Here is a 22,252-nt window from a genome sequence, read left to right as displayed (position 1 = left end):
TTGCCAGTCAGGAGCAGCGGAGTGGATGGATCGTTGCGACGATACCTCCCTTCGCATTCGTGAACAGGGAGGGCATTGAGACCCGTTGCTTCTCTTCTGGGTGTCCACAGTCGTCGTAGTGTTTAGATGATCCGTGTGTGCTGTGTGTGCAACCACTGCTAACGACGTAGCTGCATTACAGAACCATAGTTTGTTCGAGGATTAGTGTATATCTCACTCATTAGATTTCGCTCACTCATTCACAGGAACCGGAGTGGAAACAAATACGTAGTTTGAACTATGTTTTTTTTTATAAATACAAATGCACGGTACAATATGCATCTAAACCTACACGTGTACACGTTCATAACGTCCGGGTAAAATAAAACAGGGTCATAAAAAAAAACGCAACATGTTTGTCAGTAAATAGTACGGCGCTTAAAATGAAAAACATGATAGGCGACGTTTCGGGCAGAGGCCCTTCTTCATAGCTCACGACACGGCATCGCCAAACAAACGGCATCTCCAAACAAACGAGCTGAATTCACGCATTTAGTTTCGAAGACACGCGAAATCTGCGACATCTCCACTCGCGCGGAACCGCTACGGGTTTTGTAAAATACACGTAACTGTGATAAAACTCTGTAAAGGTAAGAGAAGTCTGAACAAAAGCAACGGACCCATTGTGATCCTCCCCCCTCCCCCCAGAGGAATAAAGAGAATGGACCCCCCACCGCCACCTCCTTCTCCACCACACGCGGGCATTGCCTGCTGCATCTCCTAACCAATGAGCGTCTTTACCATGGGCGGAGACGGCGGTGCCCATTGACCCCTTAGATAAAGGACCGGCGCTGGAGACATCAGCAGCAGCAGCACCACTACCACCACCACCCTCCTCCTCCTCTTCCCTCCTCCTCCTCGTCTGGGCTTGTCCCGCTCCTCTCAGCCACTTCCCCCTCCCCTACCCCGACTCTGCCACTCGCTCAGAGTGAATCGCGCTCGTGAACTCAACCCGCTGCCCGTTCGTTCCTCCGGTCGCGCGCGAGGTTGGCAAGAGGAGATATTAACACAGGTACATCGATGCACCACCGCGTAGAACAACCACACGTGCATCACACACACACACACGTGTATCACACACACGCACGTGCATCACACACACACGTGTATCACACACACACACACGTGTATCACACACACAGACGTGTATCACACACACACACACACGTGTATCACACACACACGCACGTGTATCACACACACGTGTATCACACACACACGTGTATCACACACACACACGTGTATCACACACACACACACACGTGTATCACACACACAGACGTGTATCACACACACACGCGCATCACACACACACGTGCATCACACACACACGTGCATCACACACACACGTGCATCACACACACGTGTATCACACACACACACACGTGTATCACACACACACACGTGTATCACACACACACACACACACGTGTAATCACACACACACACATCACACACACACACGTGCATCACACACACACGTGTATCACACACACACACGTGCATCACACACACACACGTGCATCACACACACACACATCACACACACACACGTGTATCACACACACACACGTGTATCACACACACACACACGTGTATCACACACACACACACATCACACACACACACGTGCATCACACACACACGTGTATCACACACACACATGCGAACATAACACACAGGTCTCGTGCACAGTCCACGCGTACACATGTACCTGCATCACCGACACGCATGTACCACACACTGTGCACCTTTACACAAACATTGTGTGTATACAGACACATGCACCTATAAATACATTGTCTACACACATACATGCATTGTATACGCATACAAATAGAATTCTAAATATATTGTATACACCGATGTATTGCCGACGTACATTTTTACCTATACATACATTGCCTATATATACGGATAGACATATACATACAAGATATACATAGACATATGCTGTACCTATGAATACATTGTATATATACACGTGCATACCTAGACGTGAATTCATAGGCCACGTAGCGTAGGGAGCGGACATCCGTATCGTGGCTGAATACAAAGTCGATATTATACATACGTAACATACGAAACTATACACGCAATCGTTCCACGTAAATACTCCACGTATGTAATGTACATATGCATATTGGCTGCATAGTCTATGAAAATGCTACATAAATCGGCTACATAGTTGACATATCGACATTGGCTAAATTAATTGTTCGTATATAAATACAATATACACGTAGGCCTATTATATAGACACATTACATAAGCCTGCATCGCTGATGACACACGAACCACAGTACATATATATATACCGGCGACTATTAATAGCTGACACGCACACGTAGGCTGCACACATCGTCTTACCATATGGTGCATGCACACATGAAGAAACAACTCCCCCGTATAGCCTTGACAGACTATTGGGGCAAGTGCTGTTAGCGAGCACCTATGAAAGCCGGCACGGCACACGATTTGGTTCGCCAGCACCACGCCTGGCCGCCTTTGTCTCCCAAGCGGCGATATTTACACACCGCACCAGGTACATACTCATTTGAGGTTGAGTCGACCTAGGGGAGGCCCAGGACTGATTAAGATAATCGTCGCTGGTGTCAGTGGCCGTGAGCTGGAATCGAACTTGTTGTCCCCGGGTTTCTCTTAGCGCGACGCGCTAACCACTGCACCACCGCTCCCCTGCACGCATACACTAATACACACATTCACACAGAGAGACTACAGCCGCGCTTAATTTATCACTAGATTTTTTTTTTCCTGAACGCTGCGAGGCTGGTTTGGGATTATCGGCGTAAGGCACTACAACTGGAGTGCACGCTACGCCTATGTCGACAGTAATAGTGCCATGTTATGAAACCCTCCACTCTATTGCTATGAAATGACCCAGCGGGCGCGCGGTTCGAATCCACGGGCCGCCCTGATTAATACTGCGCGATGTAATTACCATAGTAATAATATTACTTCTACATGCCGTCTGCTTCACAGTGGACGTTAAAAATCCCGTGACGATATTCGCAAGAGTAGGCCATTGTGTGCCGGCGTCAAATATCCACATTTTGGCAAAAAATAAAAAATAAATCATCCGCGCACCTTTCGCCAGGACCCTCCTTAAAAAAAACACAGTGTCATGGGACTCGGTGATGTTTTTTCCTGGCTAAACAAGCGCAATACTTGATTTCATTTGTAAGTTCCTTCGGGTATGAATGAATAGAGGCTACATCACCAGTTACTGCTGTTCGTGAATGTCACAACACACAATAATTTTTCTTTACAACAGCAATACTTCTGTGAATCTGTGAAAAAGTTGTATAGCTCATCGGATTCCTCCAGTCTAAATATAGATTCTGACTCAATCAAATCTCGTCATCATCAGCAGCAGGGCACGAGGATCATCATCAGCAGCAGCAGCGGCATCATCATCAGCGGCAGCAGCAGCATCATAATCATCAGCAGCAGCAGCGGCATCATCATCAGCGGCAGCGGCGGCATCGTCAGCGACAGCAGCGGCATCATCGTCAGCAGCAGCAGCGGCATCATCATCAGCAGCAGCAGCATCATCAGCAGCAGCAGCGGCATCATCATCATCAGCAGCGGCATCATCATCATCATCATCTGCGGCAGCAGCAGCGGCATCATAAGTAGCGGCATCATCATCAGCAGCAGCAGCGGCATCATCATCAGCAGCAGCATCATCATCATCAGCAACGGCAGCGGCGGCATCGTCAGCGATGAGCTCCGCCGGCGATCTGAGCGCCGAGGCGGCGGCGGTGGCCGCGGCGTCGTCCCCGCGCCTCGAGCACCTCCTGAGCGCCGTGGAGCGCGAGTCGCGCGCGGGCAGCGAGAAGGGCGACCCCACGGAGCGCGAGCTGCGCGTGGCGCTCGAGGAGCGCGAGCTCTGGGAGAGGTTCAGCGAACTCACCAACGAGATGATCGTCACCAAGGCGGGCAGGTGAGCCGTGGGGGGCACGAGGGGGGCACGGGGGGGCACTAGCAGCAGCAGCAATACTATCACCAGCAGTAGCACCCACGACCGATTTCAGATAATCGTCACCGGTTAAATTTCGATTGAAAGCTTTCGTGACTGCAGGGATTCATCTTGGTTCTTTCGGTAAAGTCACGTGACTTTGCCGAAAGAACCAAGATGAATCGTCACCGGTGTTGGCCGTGAGCGGTGGTGCAGCGGTTAACGCACCTTTTAGGTTGTAACGGTGAGGTTCCCCATCACTCGCCGCTTATCTCAACCGGTCCGGAAGTCCGATATTCTCATCCAGCAGTGGATTGACGCATGGACCATGAATTTTCAGTCCTGTAGTAGTGTGTATATGGCTATGAATGTGTGGAGTCTAAATCGTATGGGCTATGCGAACCAGTAAGGGGTTTTCAACACGCACACCGAATGCGATGTATGAGTAAGAAATGCATTTAAAGGGCCATGTGTAATTATTTTCGATGATAGAGTTATTTGAGTAATTATTTGTATATCATAGTCCCAGTTAAGAGCTCACTTCCCACAACTGCAAAGCTCTCATTACGGGTGAGTACACCTACATCAATGTATGTTTATTTGTACCATACTGTGACGATGATCAGAGTAACAATTCACAGGCCCTTCGTCAGTTAACTTCTGAATGAAGAGGACCTTCCTATAAGTCCTATCGTCCGTGGGGGTTATTTGACCATACTTCCCCACGCTGGTCAGGCCAGCTTGGGTAACGGGAGGGGGCCGGACCAGACATAACGGTTGAATTGTGTAGCTTATCATTGTTCTGTGATCATTGACATCATTGCGCGCTTTTACTTGTGTCAGCGAAAAAAAATTCTACACACACAATTCAGATGTATTAACGTATCTCGTATAGTACACGCGTGGCTATCCTGCATACGTGTTGCGTGACTCTAGAGATGTAATCTCACACATATTACATATATAGAGATGTAATCTCACACATTACATATATACATACACCGTTGCTACCTATAGAAGTGTTAGAGAGAACTAGAGAAAGTAATTGTAGTGGTTGTGTTCGGGGCTACATTTATCACCGAATATTTTTCTGGCTAACTGGTGACGAGTTGTATGTACGTGTACGTATGTTGAACTTCTTTCGCACCGTACGTAGCCAACCGTGCTAATCGCAGGTGCGGGGGGCAGCAAACTAAACAACAACAACATACAGTTCTTGGCACCACCATAGCGAGATGTGTATACTGGATGGGGTGTGCCGAGTGTGGTGATGATGCTCTTTCACAGACGCTCAGGATAATACCACAACAGTCGTGTTTCAATCCCCCCCCCCCCCAAAAAAAAACATCTCAATAATAATGTCCACTTATACATGTGAAGTGTGTACTTTAAAGTTGTGCACAATTGTGATTTAATTGTGTACTGTGTAACGCGGACAATTTTAATTGAAAAACCAAACGCGGTGATGACATTACAACAGACACGTTTAAAGACTTCGCATTTAAATTAGCTAATCAATAACGCGGCCTATTCATAGCCTCCCACAGAATAAAATTAGAGTGCACTATTTTATGAAGTGTCGTGCGTGAGCGAATTCATATTAAATAACTTAAAACAATTCAGGAAGCGAAAAGATGATTGAATCCTAGATTTGAAACTTTCGTGACTGCAAGGATTCATATTCTTAGGTTTTTTCGGTAAAGTCACGTAGGTAAAACATTAAAATTAATAAAAGTAAAATAAAATAAAAATCACGACGTTTCGGAGGCAACACAAGCTTCCGTCTTCAGGTGGAACCGTCACAGCCACGACATTTACTTGATACAGCTGTCGTGGCTGTGACGGTTCCACCTGAAGACGGAAGCTTGTGTTGCCTCCGAAACGTCGTGATTTTTATTTTATTTTACTTTTATTAATTTTAATGTTTTACCTACGTGACTTTACCGAAAAAACCTAAGAATATGATTGAATCCGTGTCTAATTGATGGCTTCCTTGAACCGAGTGTTGAAGTACGTCAATTAACACAACCCACGGTCAGATACGACCTAGATCGATTCAAGACGGCTGAACATACTAGCGTGTGTAATCTATACCGATGTATCAATACCTCAAATCATACTAAATTGAAAATTCACATTTGCAAGCCTCTTAATTTCTCAAAACTCACGTATTTACGCGAAACTGTAAAACAGACACCGCTGAAGTGTATAATCCTTAAGCGTTGCAGTCCGCACTGAATTACGAGGAATCGTTATTTTCGCATTTAATATACTTCACATTTATATATGTGCTCGGTTTTCATCTGCTTAATCACATCCAAGCGACATCTCCGATTTATACGTCCCTCCGGAAAGAAAGACGCATCCCAGACCTGTCCCCCGATGCCATTGAAGTACTCTAGCTACCGGATTATAAGACGCACCCCCAACTTTTGATGCAAATACTGGGACAATTCGTGCGTCTTATAATCCGATGAATATAGTATAAGTAACGTGTGTGTGTGTGCATTTATATATGCCTACCCACATCACGTATGTGTGCCTACAGTATTGTGAATGATCTAAATTGTAACAAAAAAAATCCCATTGCTGGCATCAGAGCCCGCCATGCACATGACGTCAGTGTGGATTCAGTGACCATACTTCACCACCCTGGTCAATGTGGATTCAGTGACCATACTTCACCACGCTGGTCAATGTGGATTCAGTGACCATACTTCACCACGCTGGTCAATGTGGATTCAGTGACCATACTTCACCACCCTGGTCAATGTGGATTCAGTAACCATACTTCACCACGCTGGTCAATATGGATTCAGTGACCATACTTCACCACGCTGGTCAATGTGGATTCAGTGACCATACTTCACCACCCTGGTCAATGTGGATTCAGTGACCACACTTCACCACGCTGGTCAATGTGGATTCAGTGACCATACTTCACCACGCTGGTCAGTGTGGATTCAGTGACCATACTTCACCACGCTGGTCAGTGTGGATTCAGTGACCATACTTCACCACGCTGGTCACGGTGGATTCAGTGACTATACTTCACCACGCTGGTCAGTGTGGATTCAGTTATCATACTTCACCACGCTGGTCAGTGTGGGTTCAGTGATCATACTTCACCACGTTGGTCAGTGTGGATTCAGTGACCATACTTCACCACGCTGGTCAGTGTGGATTCAGTGACCATACTTCACCACGCTGGTCAGTGTGGATTCAGTGATCATACTTCACCACGCTGGTCAGTGTGGATTCTCTGTCCAGTTCAGATATCGAACTCACGTTGCCGGCTTCACAGCGCAGTGCGCGACCCACAGCGTCACATCTACCCCTCCCTCCCCCCGTGTATACAGTACACCAGTGCCGATTATTTGAACTGGTCCTGGGCCCCCCCCCCCTAGGTCGACTCAGCCTCAAATGAATACATGTTGCTGTGTGTGTAAACATCGCCACTGCGGGAAGACAAAGGCGACCGGGCGTGGTGCTGGCCACCCACCCCCTCGTGTGTCGTGCCGGCCTTCATAGGTCTTCAGCAGTTGCCCCAATGCTCTGTCGAGGCTATATGGGGGATCTTTGTCTTTGTTTGTGTGTGTATATATGCACACAGTAATGTATACACACGTGGGTAGTGTCGTGGTTTGCGCTACAAACCCGTCGAACCAAGTTCGATTCCCGCTCACGGCCACCAGCGCCAGTGACGATTATCTGAACCGGTCCTGGGACTCCCCTAGCTCGACTCGGCCTCAAATGAGTATCTGGTGCTGTCTGTGTAAACATCGCCACTGGGGGAGACAAAGGCGGCCGGGCGTGGTGTGGGCCACCCACCCCCTCGTGTGCCACAGTGCTCAGCACTTGCCCCAATGCTCTGTCGAGGCTATATGGGGAACCTTTGTCTTTGCGTGGGTATTAATAGGCGCTTGCTAACAGCACTTGCTCACATGGACGGTCTAATGCCTCTACGCATTAGATATTGCAGCAATGCTTCGTTCACAATCATCTCTGAACCAACCGCACACGAGAATGCTAAATGGCATTATCTCCCACCCCACCGCGTGCTGAAGCAACACTGGGCACGGCTCCGCGTTATTTGCGCGAAGTCTCTACAGCAAGAGACAGAAATACCACCGCGTGTTAAAAAACAAATATATATACATAGCCCGCGCGGTTGGGGTGTCATCTGGTGATGAGTCACTGTGTGAATAGTCACCTGGGGAGAGTATGACGCATGGCATGGGAGTGTGGAATCTCTCTCTCAGCAGACGGAGATCACAACACCGCTTGCTACTCAGAGCACATGGAGACGCGTCGATGCCGTTCGGCTTCAGCTCTGTTGTTATTGTCGTTGTTGTCGTTGTTGTTGTTTACCGTAGCAGTCGCTGTCAGTGGCAGTGCCTGATTAAGCTAGTGCGGGGCCTGTAACACATGTTAAAAAGGGGCCCTAAATGAAAAAAATGTAAAACACTAATTTTAAACTTACTTATTCTATTCTAGATTTGAAGCTTTCGTGACTGCAAGGATTCATACTCTTAGGTTTTTTCGGTAAAGTCACGTAGGTAAAAATAAATAATAAAAATAATAAAAATGAATAATAAAATAATAGAAATAATAATAGAAATAAAATAATAAATCACGACGTTTCGGGCGCAACACAAGCGTCCGTCATCGGGTGGGAAAACCACAGCAAGAAACACTTTGTTTCTATTATTTTATTATTCATTTTTATTATTTTTATTATTTATTTTTACCTACGTGAATTTACCGAAAAAACCTAAGAGTATAAAGTAATTGTACGTTTTCATTTGCTATAAGCCAGCTAATACGACAAATCGCTAACCTTTAACACCCAAACTAGATTTGAAGTTTTCGTGACTGCAGGGATCCATACACTTTGGTAAACACTCAGTCGTTCATAAAAGTTGAAGGCAGTATTGTACTATAGTAACAGAGCAAGTGCAGAATCACTGAACCGAAATTGATAGCGTGAAAGCATTTAGCGCGGGGCCCTTTAAAGTGCAGCGCCCGTGTTTGTGCTACGGGGCTAATCCGGCACTGTTCAGCAGCTGGGAAGCTGGTCTGGCTTTGCGCGCCTCTTATCCAGCACCGTGCAGGTCGATGTTGTCATACCCTGGCTCGCCAGGAGAAGGCGGTGCGGCGAATGAGGAACCCCATTTGTTCCATTTGTATGGGATCGAGCAGAGGGGTTTGGTAACCTGCGGGTCCATAGCCCCACACGCGGTTCTTTGAAGGATTTCGTCACAGTGATTTATCTTGTTCATATTTAGTTTGTTGCGGTTGCACCCGACTCAAGAGCCACATGGCGCACAGGGCTATACTTAATAAATTAAACTTGAAAGACTTTCAACTTGAAAATGTAAGGATCACCGTTTCGTATTCGCAATGCATTGTGGCTCTTGAAATATAGATTTTTGTTGTTATCGAATTCGAACAAAATTGTCTCTTCCTGTTATTGTGGTTGCCGACCCCTGGGATGGAGTGTTGTCCCCTTGCACGCGTGGGGTTTCTTTGAGTGCTTCGGCCGATGTATCACCTTCGTATATAGAGGTCCACAGAGCTTTGGGTTGAAATCGCCTCGCTGCCTTCACGCTTGCCTCTGGCTCCTCCTCGTGCCTCTGAAGTCGTTCTCTCTCTCTCTCTCCCCCTTGGAGGGTAAATGGATACTGTGCAGCAGCGTGTTAAGTTGACGTTGTTAATATATGAGACGATTACAACGTCTATAAAAGACACGGTTTTAGCTCTCGTCCTGGTTGTAACAGTCACAGCTTTAACTAGTGCCGGAACGCTGCGTTTAGGAAAACTCTGAACGTTTTATGGTTATTTGAGTGCAGAGGCACGAGGATAACTCTAAGAATCTCATAGTGGAATAGTTTAAGCAACTTGGACGTTTGCGTGAGATGTAATCAGGAAGAGTGAGAATAGTAGGTTGTACATCTGGGCCGATGAATTGCTACGACTGTGAGCTCTCATCTAGTTACATGAGTCACACTTTTTTACATGCTTTCATTTGGTTAGATGATTCACCGTGTCTATGAGCTCTCATCTGGTCAGATGAATCACTCTACCTATGAGCTCTCATCTGGCCAGATGAATCAATCTATGAGCTCTCATCTGGTCAGATGAATCACTCTGCGTATGGGCTCTCATCTGGTCAGATGCTCCACTCTGCCTATGAGCTCTCATCTGGCCAGAGCAATCACTCTGTCTCCGAGCCCTGGCTGCGAGTGACTCTCCCATCGCTGCGTTGCGCGCAGGCGAATGTTCCCCGTGATCAAGGCGTCCGTGTCCGGCCTCGACCCGAACGCCATGTACTCCCTGCTGCTGGACTTCTGCGCGGCCGACGCCCACCGCTGGAAGTACGTGAACGGCGAGTGGGTGGCGGGCGGCAAGCCTGAGCCGCAGCCGCCCAGCTGCGTCTACATCCACCCGGACTCGCCCAACTTCGGGGCGCACTGGATGCGCGCGCCCGTCTCCTTCTGCAAGGTCAAGCTCTCCAACAAGATGAACGGCAGCGGGCAGGTGGGCGCTCGTGGTGGTGTTGTTGTTGTGGCGGGCATGATGACCAGGGGCATCGTGGGACCTCCTTTGCCAGTAGCAAAATATGAGAATAGGTTTTCCCCTTTTTTATGGAAACAAAACAGCTGTGTTAAGATGTTAAAACACCAAACTGAAACCTTTTACAAGGAATCATGTCCGCATTAACCGCAATACTTGTGGTCAGAATGCAAACAAAAAACATGCATATATTATCAGAGTATCTTTTTTCACGTTGGTGCTGATGGTCATGTTATTGATGGTGTGGTGGTGATGATGCTGGTGGTGATTACGTGATGATGATGCTTGTTTTGGTGATTATTTTGGTCATGATGATGATGGTAAGGATTTTGGTGGCCATGATGGTGTTATATAAATGCACGTGTTAATGTTCATGGATAAATTGATGATTGACGAATATGGTAGTCATGATATGGGTGACAATGACATAGCTGATCATGGCGATGGCTTCACCCGCGTTGATGTGAATCTCATTGTCGTCGTCGTCGCTGCTGCTCAGATAATGCTCAACTCGCTGCACAAGTACCAGCCCCGCATCCACATCGTGCGCGTCGGCGGCGCCCAGCGCCTCGTCACGAGCCACGCGTTCCCCGAGACGCGCTTCATCGCCGTCACCGCCTACCAGAACGAGGAGGTGGGCAGCACGGGGACACGGGGCACGGGGGAATGGGGCACGAGGACACGGGGTGTGGGGTATGGAGACACGGGGCATGGTGACACAGGGCAAGGGACACGGGGCATGGTGACACAAGGCAAGGGACACGGGGCATGGTGACACAGGACATGGTGACACAGGGCAAGGGACACAGGGCATGGTGACACGGGGCATGGAGCATGGGGCGCTGAGACACGGGGCATGGAGACACAGGGCATGGTGACACAGGGCAAGGGACACAGGGCATGGAGACACGGGGCATGGGGCACGGGGCGCTGAGACACAGGGCATGGAGACACAGGGCAAAGGACACGGGACGAGGAGTACGGTGCTTGGCACACCACGTGAATGTGGTACACCACGTTGACGTGGCACACCACGTGAACACCACGTGAACGTGGGGCGTTCATGCGCTGCAGTGCCGTTCCGCGGTGCTATCGTCGATGGCATCGCACCTGGAGCTCGGCGGGTATTCAAGTCTCTTTATTGGTGCACTTTCCACCACACTCACGGCCTTCTCGTTGTCCTTTATCAATCCGACTGTTGACTCGTTCACCATGTAATGGCAGCCAACAGCAGACACACTGTCACCACGAGCACGTCTAGGTGTAAACTCTACTCTTTTGTAGCGAAGCTCAAAACTTTTTCACGGCTTTTACTCTGGCTCCCACTGCCTCCGTTCACTCGGCGCTTCGACCCCACGGTCGAAATTAACAAAAAAACACCAGAAATTAGGTAAAAATAGCACGAACGGCAACGGCACTTGAAGAGTAGAAAGCTTCAGCTCTGTGGATGGCAGCACGTGGGCCACAATCCACTTACTGTACTGCGCAAGTGCAGTAGCCCTCCCCGTGATGCGATGTCGCCAAATGCGCGACACTTGAACCGGTGTACAGATAAAACATTGCGAATAAGCGAATTTCGCGAAAGAAAAATCCGCGAATGATGAGGCTTGGCTATCAGTAAGCCTGAATTCAAACAACAACGTGGACTTAGAAAGCATCTACTGGTGACCGCATTTGACGATGCTGTACAGAAACAGTAAAAACTATTTTAGATTGAGGAAACAATAGAGGGGATTGTGTGTTGCCACCGATGGAACCAAGGAAAAGCCCTAGGGGAACTAATTGTTTTTTAAATCGAATTTTGTTTCTTGTCCTTTACAGATCACTTCGCTGAAAATTCGACACAATCCTTTTGCCAAGGCGTTTCTGGATGCGAAGGAAAGGTGATAATAAAGAACGTGCACACACTCACACACGTGATACGCCATATTCATCATCAGCATCATCATCAGCATCATCAGCCGCGGCACCAGCGATTCAATAAACACCATATATTTTTCGTGATTTTTTATATTTTGATAATCGTGAAATGCATAACATTTGTTTGCATTATCATACATGTACATTTGCATTGCCCTATTGTTCCCGATACTTAACAATGCATAAGTAAATGTATTGATGACACTAACTTGCTTTATAAGACTTAAAAGTCATCACTGCTATCACCGGCATCACACATATACACTCATAAACCAAGTAACAATATGTTTTAGGCCAGAGCCAGCAGTGGAAATTCCACATTCCAATGGCAGGTGCCAATTTGTCCACAGAACAACGACTGTTGTTCCACAACAACATTCATCCCCACGTGACTTACTGATGGTGAACTGGGTGTTCTAACCACAGTGGAAACGGCCGCCTGGATATGCATAGCGCTGCATACGTTACCTCGTAATCATCTGCCAAAATTTGTCTGGTAACGGGCAAAGTGCCATTACGGAAATCGCTGTTGGCAGGATGTCTATATTTATGCAAAAAATCCGTGGCAAAATGTTTGTGTTGACCCGCGACCCGATCCTGTGGCATGGCGTAGCGTGGTTGGCATGGGCCCTGGCGCGTTGAATAAAAACTATTACTACAACTATTTTTTTTTATTTTACCAGGTAAGGTTCACTGAGCTACACAGCTCTTTTCCAGAAGCGACCTCGCCACAAATGATAGCTCAACGAAGTGGCTCATCATCACGTGGCCATTTCTAGCAGCCAAATACTCTCAATGCATGTTTGTAAATGTGTAGGAAATTCACGCGACCACGGGAAGAGAGACACGCAAACTCCAAATATACAACAGGCGTGAGAGTCGTGTTCGAACCCAAGACCGCCTGTATACCAGGCAAGGTAGTTAACATCTCGCCACCATGGCGCCCTATAATAAAATTAAAATGTAATAGAATACAATTGAATTCTGCCCCCCATCCCCCCTCGTCCAATATCCCTTCATGTGCACGGGGTGTAGATGCACCGCCTGCCCGCTCCGTGCCGTAATCCCCCACTGCTTCATACCTCTCTCTGCTGCTCCGATGTTGAGGCCGCCGTGCCTGGAGGATGCGCCTATAACGTTGGCAGTGCGGCGTGTTCCTACAGGAGTGACCCGCTGAAGGACGGCGTCGGAGACGTGGCGGATATTCAGCAGTCCGGATACGCGTCCCGTACGTAGCCCACACTCGCGCCGCGGCTCACGACTGGTGGTTTTTCCTTTCACATTTTTTTTATATTTCACCTGGAAGCGTCCCGTGAGACGGAACGTCTCGGTTGCGAGGACACCGTCCAGGGCACCGATTACCACGTAGAAAGCAAGCGCGTGGTGACACGCCGCGAAAACAACGATTCATAACAAACAACATCCGTCCTTGATAATACTGATAATTTACATTTTCAAGGCGCATTTCATCCGAAGATGCCAATGCGCCACGGTACGTGTAACGACGACTTGGACGCACTTGTCTTGAGATGGTTTATTTTATTAAGTTGCCACGTGCTCACACTCGAACAGGCGGAGACCCCCACTGCAACAGCCCCGAGTCTCCTGCGCATCTCCCTGATATACGGTCCGAGGCCACGCCCCCATTCCCGAACCTTCTCGCTGGTTCTAGACCGCTCGCTCTACCAGCAGACTCCACCATCCTCTTCCGTCACCTGGCCACGTTCCTATTCTCGATCATTCCCGTAGCCACCAGTCCACTCGTACTGCAGGCTGACTCCCCTGTCATTACCTCCCGTGGCCACCAGTCCACTCGTACTGCAGGCTGACTCCCCTGTCATTACCTCCCGTGGCCACTAGTCCATTCGTACTGCAAGCTGACTCCCCTGTCATTACCTCCCATGGCCACTAGTCCACTCACACAGTAGGTTCACTCTACTGTCATTACACATGCATCAATTCACATGCGTAGTGATGATTCACATGCGTATTGATGTCTGCAAAACGATACGTATATAGGATGCGAACGCCCAATTTTTGGTAATGGAGCAAACCAAACTGAACGAACAGGACAGAAAACAGAACTGAGAATCAATACAAATGAGATGGTGAAATAGAAAAATATTCTATCCTTGAAAATAAACGCAGGCCAAAAATGTTCGACCCCCTACTGCTCACCGTTGCTCATAACAGCCGTGCCATGTTTGTCTCTGTATGCATGCCGACCGCGCTAATGTGGCGTGTGGATACTGTGGTGCTGGATGGATTTCATTTGAACACGCGTACTCCGAGTACACCGGCACCAGGGTCGGGATCGGAACCCATGCCCTGCTGTACAATGTCTATACCAGGCGAGGTAGTTAACAGTGCTCCGTTGTATAGTATACGTGTGCGAAAAGTAACATCACGACCCACTGTCACCGCGTGTGTTTATACCACCCCGGAGCAGAGTAGACCAAGATACATGCGACCATAGCTCGAACGATTTCACTGGCGTTGACTTACATCTCGTTTGTGTGCTCTACATTCTCTCTCCTTCACATACGTACACACACACATATTTACACGCAACCCACAAATACACACTTACACGTTTGCGCATACCCACAACGTCTCACGTACACGCACACACTCACACACGTGAATACACACACACATCTACATACACATTCACATCTAAACATACACACGAATACAAACTCACACACGTATACACGCATATACTACACATTCACACACGTACACACTCGCACGCACACACGTGTACACACATACACACACACTCACGCACACACACACGTGTACACACATACACGCACGTACACTTATACACACACTCACGCACGCACACACGTGTACACACATACACACACGCACACTCACACTCACGCACACACACGTGAATACACACACACATCTACATACACATCTAAACATACACGTAAATACACATAAACACAAACTCACACACGTATACACGCATATACTACACACGCACACACGTGTACACACACACTCCTACACTCACACTCACGCACGCACACACGTGTACACACATACACACGCACACACGCACGCACACGCACGCACTCACGCACACACACACGTGTACACACATACACACACGCACACTCATACACACGCATACGGATTGGCACCCACCCACCGTGTCACCGTGAGCAGTGGGCGGCTGGTTCCTGCCGACTGCGCCCACCTCGTCCCACCACCAGCAGTTCCCCGGGGGTCTCGCGCTCTCCGCTCACCACGCGACCGCGGGCTGCGAGCGATTCTCCTCGCTCCGCTCGCACCGCGCGGCGCCCTACCCCAGCCCCTACCGCAGCTCCTCGCCCAGTACGTGCGCGTGCGTGTGTGCGTGTGTGTGCGTGCGTGTGCCCGTGCGTGTGTGTGTGCCGTGCGTGTGTGTGCGTGCTGTGCCCGTGCGTGTGTGTGTGTGCCGTGCGTGCCGTGCGTGCGTGTGTGTGCGTGCTGTGTGCCGTGCCGTGCGTGTGCCCGTGCGTGTGTGTGCGTGCGTGCGCGCGTGTGCGCTTGTGCGTGTGTGTGCGTGTTTTTGTGCGCGTGCGTGCCGTGCGTGTGCCCGTGCGTGTGTGTGAGTGTGTGCGCGTGTGTGTGAGTGTGTGTGCGTGCGTGCGTGTGCGCGTATGTGATCGCGATGATGGTGACGAGAACGAGAATGACAGCGATGATAGCGATGACAGTTACGAAGATGAATGCAATCATGATCATGACAACCTTCGCAGCGACGACGACGACGACACCTATGATGACGACCATCACGTTGGTGACCGCAATGACGACGTCGACACAAAATATCGACGCTCATCCCGACGGTGACCGCCACGACCTTCGCGTTTCGCTCCGACGACGGACGCAACGTGCCGTGACCACGACGCTGACGGCTGACCCCCCCCCCCCCCCCCCACTAATGTCTTCCCCCGTCGCGTCTCCTCCTCAGCCTCAGCCTACGTGGACGTCTCCTCCGGCGGGGGGCTCCCTCTGTTCCCCGCGCACGAGGGCTGGTCCAGCCTGCAGGTGGGGGGGCCCGGCGGGGCCACCACCTCGGCGCCGGTGCCCAGGTGAGACTCGCAACAACAACAACAACAAGGATAAAGGCAAAGGCCCCCCCCCCCCTCCCACCGTATAACCTAGGCGTGTCGTAGGGGCAAATGCCGCAAACGAGCGTCCACGGAGGACGTCGCGACGCGCTGCCTCTCTGCAGCAGTGGCGCGAACAGGGAATTGCAGGGCTGCACCTTGAGCTATTACTCACTTTCTGTACGGCAATAGCCCCGATGTACGTCCCCCCCCCCACCCCCTTCGACGTCGTCGCTTTACGAACACCGCCACCCGATTGGCATCGCAGGCAGCAACGTCGTCGTCTGTCATTTTTAAATCCTTTATATTAAGTTCGCTTGCTTGCTTGCTTACGACCGTGCAAATCTTTCGGTCGTTTTTTAACCCACTTCCCGTCATCCAATCGAGCTGACATTTTCGACACAGACTCGTTGTGCGTGACAATTAATGTTCGTGAAAAAAAATTCCCAAAATGTTACACTTTTTAGGACAAAAATATTATATTTAATTACCAATTGCTTAATGGTGCAATGCAATCATCTGACCCATAGGTGGCAGCCATCTCAAGCCAGAGGACGAGAGGACTCTAGCCGCCACGCATATAAAGGATTTAGAGTGAAAAACTTTGTTTTTACGGGTTATACTTATTCCTCGTGACCTGGTGCCTCTCTCAGCCTTGGCCGCCAGCACCTGCCCCGCAAACCGATTCGATTCTCAGTCGTTTCGGTATTCGGTCGTCCCGCCTCTCAGAAACGCATCCCCCCCCACCCAAACCGGGGCACTTCAAAGGTAGCGGACAGATGACTGCCATCACACTCGACCGTGGTGAATGGCCACGACTTCGTCCAGTATCGGATTCATCACGACTGCTGCTGCTGCTGATGATGATCTCAGTGCGCTGACACCTTGCGTCTCTCCCCCCTCTCCCTGGCCGTGTGCGTGCGCCCACCCCCGTGCAGCCAGTACCCCAGCCTGTGGTCCGTGAGCAACAACAGCCTCTCCCCGGCGCAGCAGCAGTCCGGCCCCACCGCAGGCCTCCCCGTGCCGTTCTTCCGCGGCGGTGGCGGCGGCGCCTCCTCCTCCTCCCCGTACGGGCAGAGTCACGGCGGGGGCCCCCCTGCCGTGTCGCCCTACGACAGCGTCGGCGGCCACCACCACCACCACCACAGCTCCGAGCTGGCGGGAACCGGCCACCCCCTCTCCTCGTCGTCGTCCTCGTCGTCCGCCTCCTCCTCCTCCTCCATCATCCCCGTGTCGTCCACCATCGCCGTGGGGCTCCCCGACTCGCACTACGACGCTCAGGCCCACCAAAGGCTCATGTCGCCCGCCTGGGCTTCGCTGTCTCCGGCGACGCTGCAGTAGTCCACGCTCGCCGGCGCCACCGACCCGGAGGAACTTGAGCCGCGATGCCCGTGAACTTGGGGGCCGGCCTTCGGTTTTGAACGACTGCGCGACGAGCCGCCGTCGTTCAAACCAGCAGCGGTTGTTTCACCGAGATTTGGGCGATGAAATCGATGACGACGGTTTGCATCAGGCCCACGTGCACCGAACGGTCCGGGGCGTCCGACGGGAGGGCCCGCTTACAGGACACAGGAGAGCAAGTGGAGGAAGCGTTCCCGTGGCATCATCCCCAGCCACCACCCCCCTCCACCCAAGGGACGCGCTCCCTCGTCTCGCGCGAGGCGATGCACTGGCGACTCGGCACCCACGGCGAGTTCCCGATGCGTTTCTGGGAGAAACGATTCAAAGAAAGGAGACATTTTAATGGAATTTTAAAAGCATTCGCAAATGTTGTTGGGTTTACACGAGAACGCATATATATATATCTCGGCAAAATGCACATGTGCTTGCAGTGTTATGCAAAAGACAAAGATTTCCTGTTATCGCTTTTGACGGACCGTTGGGGCAAGTGGTGTTAGCGAGTGGCACCGATGAAGGCCGGCACGGCACACGAGGAGGCGGGTGGCCAGCACCACGCCCCCTTTGTCTCCCCGAGTGCCGATATTTACATATCGCTCCAAGTACTCATTTGAGGCTGAATCTGCCTTGGGGAAGCTCAGAACAGTTTTAGATAATCGTCACCGGTGTTGGTCGTGAGTTGGAATCGAACTCGGGTCGCCGGGTTCGTAGCGGAGCGCTAACCAATACGCTACCGCTCCCCCACAGCCGTATGCACAAACTCATACATACACACGCGCACGCGTACGAATATGAATGCAAGCACAGTCGCAAGCACACAGATGTGTACATTGACGTACGAACGTACAGCACAGGCATGGACAGTCAGCGAGTAGTTGTGAGGAGCGGCAAGGCAGACGAGAGCGTGCCGGACTCAGCACTGCTTGTGTCATTCACCACATCGCACCGCACTGGGTACCCATTTTAGGCCGAGCCAACCTTGTGGGAGGCCCAGGCCAGATGCGTTTACCGTTGAGCACTCACGGCGGTGTGTGTACGCACGTACGCATGTTGACGTTCTTTTGTGCCGTACGTAGCCAACCGTGCTAATCGGAGGTGCGGGGGAAGGACAACAAACTAAACGCAGAAAGCAGTTCTGAAGCAATGATTTTGTCAATCTGGACGATGATTAAAGGAGTGCGCGTAGCTCCCAGCGGCTTCCTAATATCGGAAGGAAGAACGTTCCAGACGGTAGCCGGGGAGGTCGCTGCGGACGTAGTGCTGCCCGTCAGGCTCGCCACAACTCCTCGACCTGAAACAAACCCCGACACTGTTTTGGATGGAGCAGGATTGTAACGGGCGTCTGATTCATTTTTTCTCAAAGGAGAGCTGGCAATGGTACAAAAAGTGGCTTTTGATTTGAAGCTTTCGTGACTGCAGGAATCCATAGTCTTTGGGTCTTTCGCTAAAGTCACGTAGGTAGAAAAATATTAGATCACGACGTTTCGGACGCAAACACAAGCCCAATGACGGTGACGGACGTCGTGATCTATTATTGTTCTACCTACGTGGCTTTACCGAAAGACCCAAAGAGTAGAAGCATGTGGATTGTTTTGTTGCCTCTCCTCCCATCGCACAGAGTCAAGCGGCAGCCGCTCTGCGAATGGGTCGCGGGATGGGGGCCGCGTAGCCACGGCTCACTGCGTTTGCGCCTTGAAAACTGAAATCAACGCCGGCGTGAGACACATCGCAAAAGCGTCAATTGCGACGGTTGTAATCGAAGCTCTTTCGTCTAAAGCATGGGTGGGGAACGTCCGGCCCGCGGGCCGTGTAAGACCCACGAAATAATTTGGTCTGGCCCTGCCAAGGCAACCGCAGGCGGCACTCGAAATTCAATGAATCTAGGAGCAAACCTGGAAAAGCAGTTGCGCGTAGCAACATCATCAATACCAGCTAACATCACACGCCTCGCCAAAGAGAAGCAGTTCCAGCCATCACATTGGGGGTGAGTTAATGAAATGTTTGACCATATATAACAGGTTAATTTTTTTAAGTTGATAATTTTCTATGGCCAGCAAATGATGTTATAAATATCCAAATGGTCTAAACGATCGCAGGCGAGGAAATGTATCTTGGCAAGAAGTAGTAATTTCGTCGGAACAAAAAATTGACGCAACGAGTGGAGCTCGACTGCAAGTTGTGGGGAAATTGATTTTCTGCACATGTATCTGTCTGGGTGGATGAAATGAGATCTCCGTTGTGGAAAGTTGTCAGTGGTCGCTGTGCGAACAGAGACGCGGCGCTCACCGCTCTGCCAGGTTCAGCGATTCGGAGTGAACGCTGTGCCGTTTGTCCATTAATATGTTGTCGTCCGTCCGTCCGTCCGTGAATTCAGCCTTTTATTCGGCTGCCTCGTGCAGCGGGAAGTCACGGTGGCCACTCCGGTGGCTCTGGCCACCGTGACTTTGTTGGGGAGCCGTGCGGAAAGTGTTGGCAGTCGCGCCATGCCGAGTTTCGGTACCTGTGGTTAGCATAAACATACATCCAGTGCCGCACGCCTTTCACCTACCGCGATGTCGATTAATTTCCCATAAGGTCACGACAGCGTCACAACAATTCCCGAAAGTTGTCTGCGAATTCACTGCCACCGCCCGTTCTGCCTCCTCCTCCTCCTGCTGCTGCTGCTCAGACAAATCTCTGACGGTCCACACGGGCGCTCTTGCACAGCGTGCAACGCTTCAATTTCACCGAGTGAACAAACGACCAGACTGCGTGTGGGTTCTATGGATGCGATATAATTTTCCCCGAACGTCGGACGAAAGTTTATCATCTACCCCGCCGCGCACGGCGCCGGGCAGCCCATCGTAGCGGTTGACGTTCAAGTCGCCACCGGGGGGGGGGGGGTCCCTCTCCTCCCCGCCGCGGGCGATGTCGACGAGTCCAGGCGCTGTCCGTCGCGACCACGACGACTGCGCTCATCCTGGACGGACACAAAGCTGGGCCAGGCCGCCCTTTAAAAAAAAAATTGCGAGTGGAATTTCCACCGCTCGCTACGGGTCTCCGGGGACGATGAGCGACACCCACCTACCCCGACTCCTCCACCCCGACTCCTCCACCCCGACTCCTCCACCCCGACTCCTCCACCCCGACTCCACTCCCTCCTCTCGCCGTACTCGCGTGAGCATGGAGAGACGACGCCGCGCGTTGTTGTTTGGTGGCGGCGGTGGCCACGATCCCGCCCGCCCGCCCATTGGCCTCTTTATTCGCTCAGCCACGTGCAGGAGTTCATTAACACTTTGCCCCCTTTCCCTTGCAAAGTGAAACGCGGCGAACCGACTGCGGCATTTTGTTGTTGTTGTTGTCGCCGTTGACGTTCATTCGCGTCGCGTGACGGCTTCGCCGTGCCGGCCCCGTGTACATACACAGATTTGCGCCGCGTGTATATTTATTGTCGTCTGTGTGTAGGGCACATGCCCCTCGCCGCCGCCGCCGCTATAACCGTGCGTGTCACAGGGCCCGCATTTAATGACGATGCCCTTGGGTGAGGGGGGGGGTGCTGAGAATGTCCCAGCGCACGGGAGCGAGCGACGCGTCGCTATTAAACTGGAGGGTGGCGCCACCCGCCTTGTCGCACGTGGAGTTTTAGTTTTATTTCCGTTCATTGACGCACCCACCCGAGCACAGAGACTCTCGTGTGATATTGTCCACTCATGATGCCAGTGACCTGGGTTCAATTCCCGACCACAGGATAGCATCAGTGGCAATCTACTCTCGACCTCCCACCGAGGTTTTAACCTTCATGTACTGGGGAGATTCTCGTGGTCCGGCATGCTGATGCATGACCACACCACGCCACTGTTGACCAGCTGCTGGCTTGCGTAGGTTACACACAGACACATAGCCTCTGGCTCTGTATGTATGCTAAACCTCTTTTGCACCGTACGTAGCCAAGCGTGCCGATTGGAGGTGCTGGATATACTGTCAGGGCAAGTGTTGCCAACCAGCTCCTCTTTCCACGACCACACACTCAATATTACCGTGTGCACATTCACACAATATGACTGACTGTCCCTGGAACATACACACAGTGCATACCACACACACACACACACGCAACGTGCCCCGATTCAGCAGTATAAGACTGCGTGGCAAGTCGTGTTAGTGAGCACCTCTTAGCACTGGTGCAGCCTCCACGTGGGAGTGCGATCAGAACTAAAAAAAGTCACGAGCCATTTTTGTTTTCCCA

The 22,252-nt window shown here is 50.8% G+C and overlaps 1 protein-coding gene across 2 annotated transcripts; it reads left to right on the top strand.

The window, feature by feature from the left end:
• Window positions 1-3,460: 3,460 nt before the first annotated feature.
• On the top strand, window positions 3,461-21,117 carry LOC133352956 (T-box transcription factor T-like). Of its 2 annotated transcripts, none has more exons than XM_061568983.1 (8): window positions 3,461-4,006; window positions 10,297-10,561; window positions 11,097-11,231; window positions 12,419-12,480; window positions 13,681-13,745; window positions 15,701-15,868; window positions 16,491-16,611; window positions 17,568-21,117. In XM_061568983.1, the coding sequence occupies exons 1-8, from the start codon at window positions 3,786-3,788 to the stop codon at window positions 17,968-17,970; spliced, it is 1,440 nt and encodes a 479-aa protein (XP_061424967.1). In that variant the 5' UTR covers window positions 3,461-3,785; the 3' UTR covers window positions 17,971-21,117. The 2 variants fall into 2 exon arrangements, with proteins under 2 accessions (XP_061424967.1, XP_061424966.1); XM_061568982.1 differs by having other exon boundaries at window positions 13,663-13,745.
• The last annotated feature ends 1,135 nt before the right edge of the window (window positions 21,118-22,252 follow it).

Source organism: Lethenteron reissneri, chromosome 42 (assembly GCF_015708825.2).
Source record: "Lethenteron reissneri isolate LAM-NWPU_2019-01 chromosome 42, ASM1570882v1, whole genome shotgun sequence".
NCBI classification, from domain to species: Eukaryota; Metazoa; Chordata; class Hyperoartia; order Petromyzontiformes; family Petromyzontidae; genus Lethenteron; species Lethenteron reissneri.
This window is presented reverse-complemented; position numbering and strand designations above follow the sequence as displayed.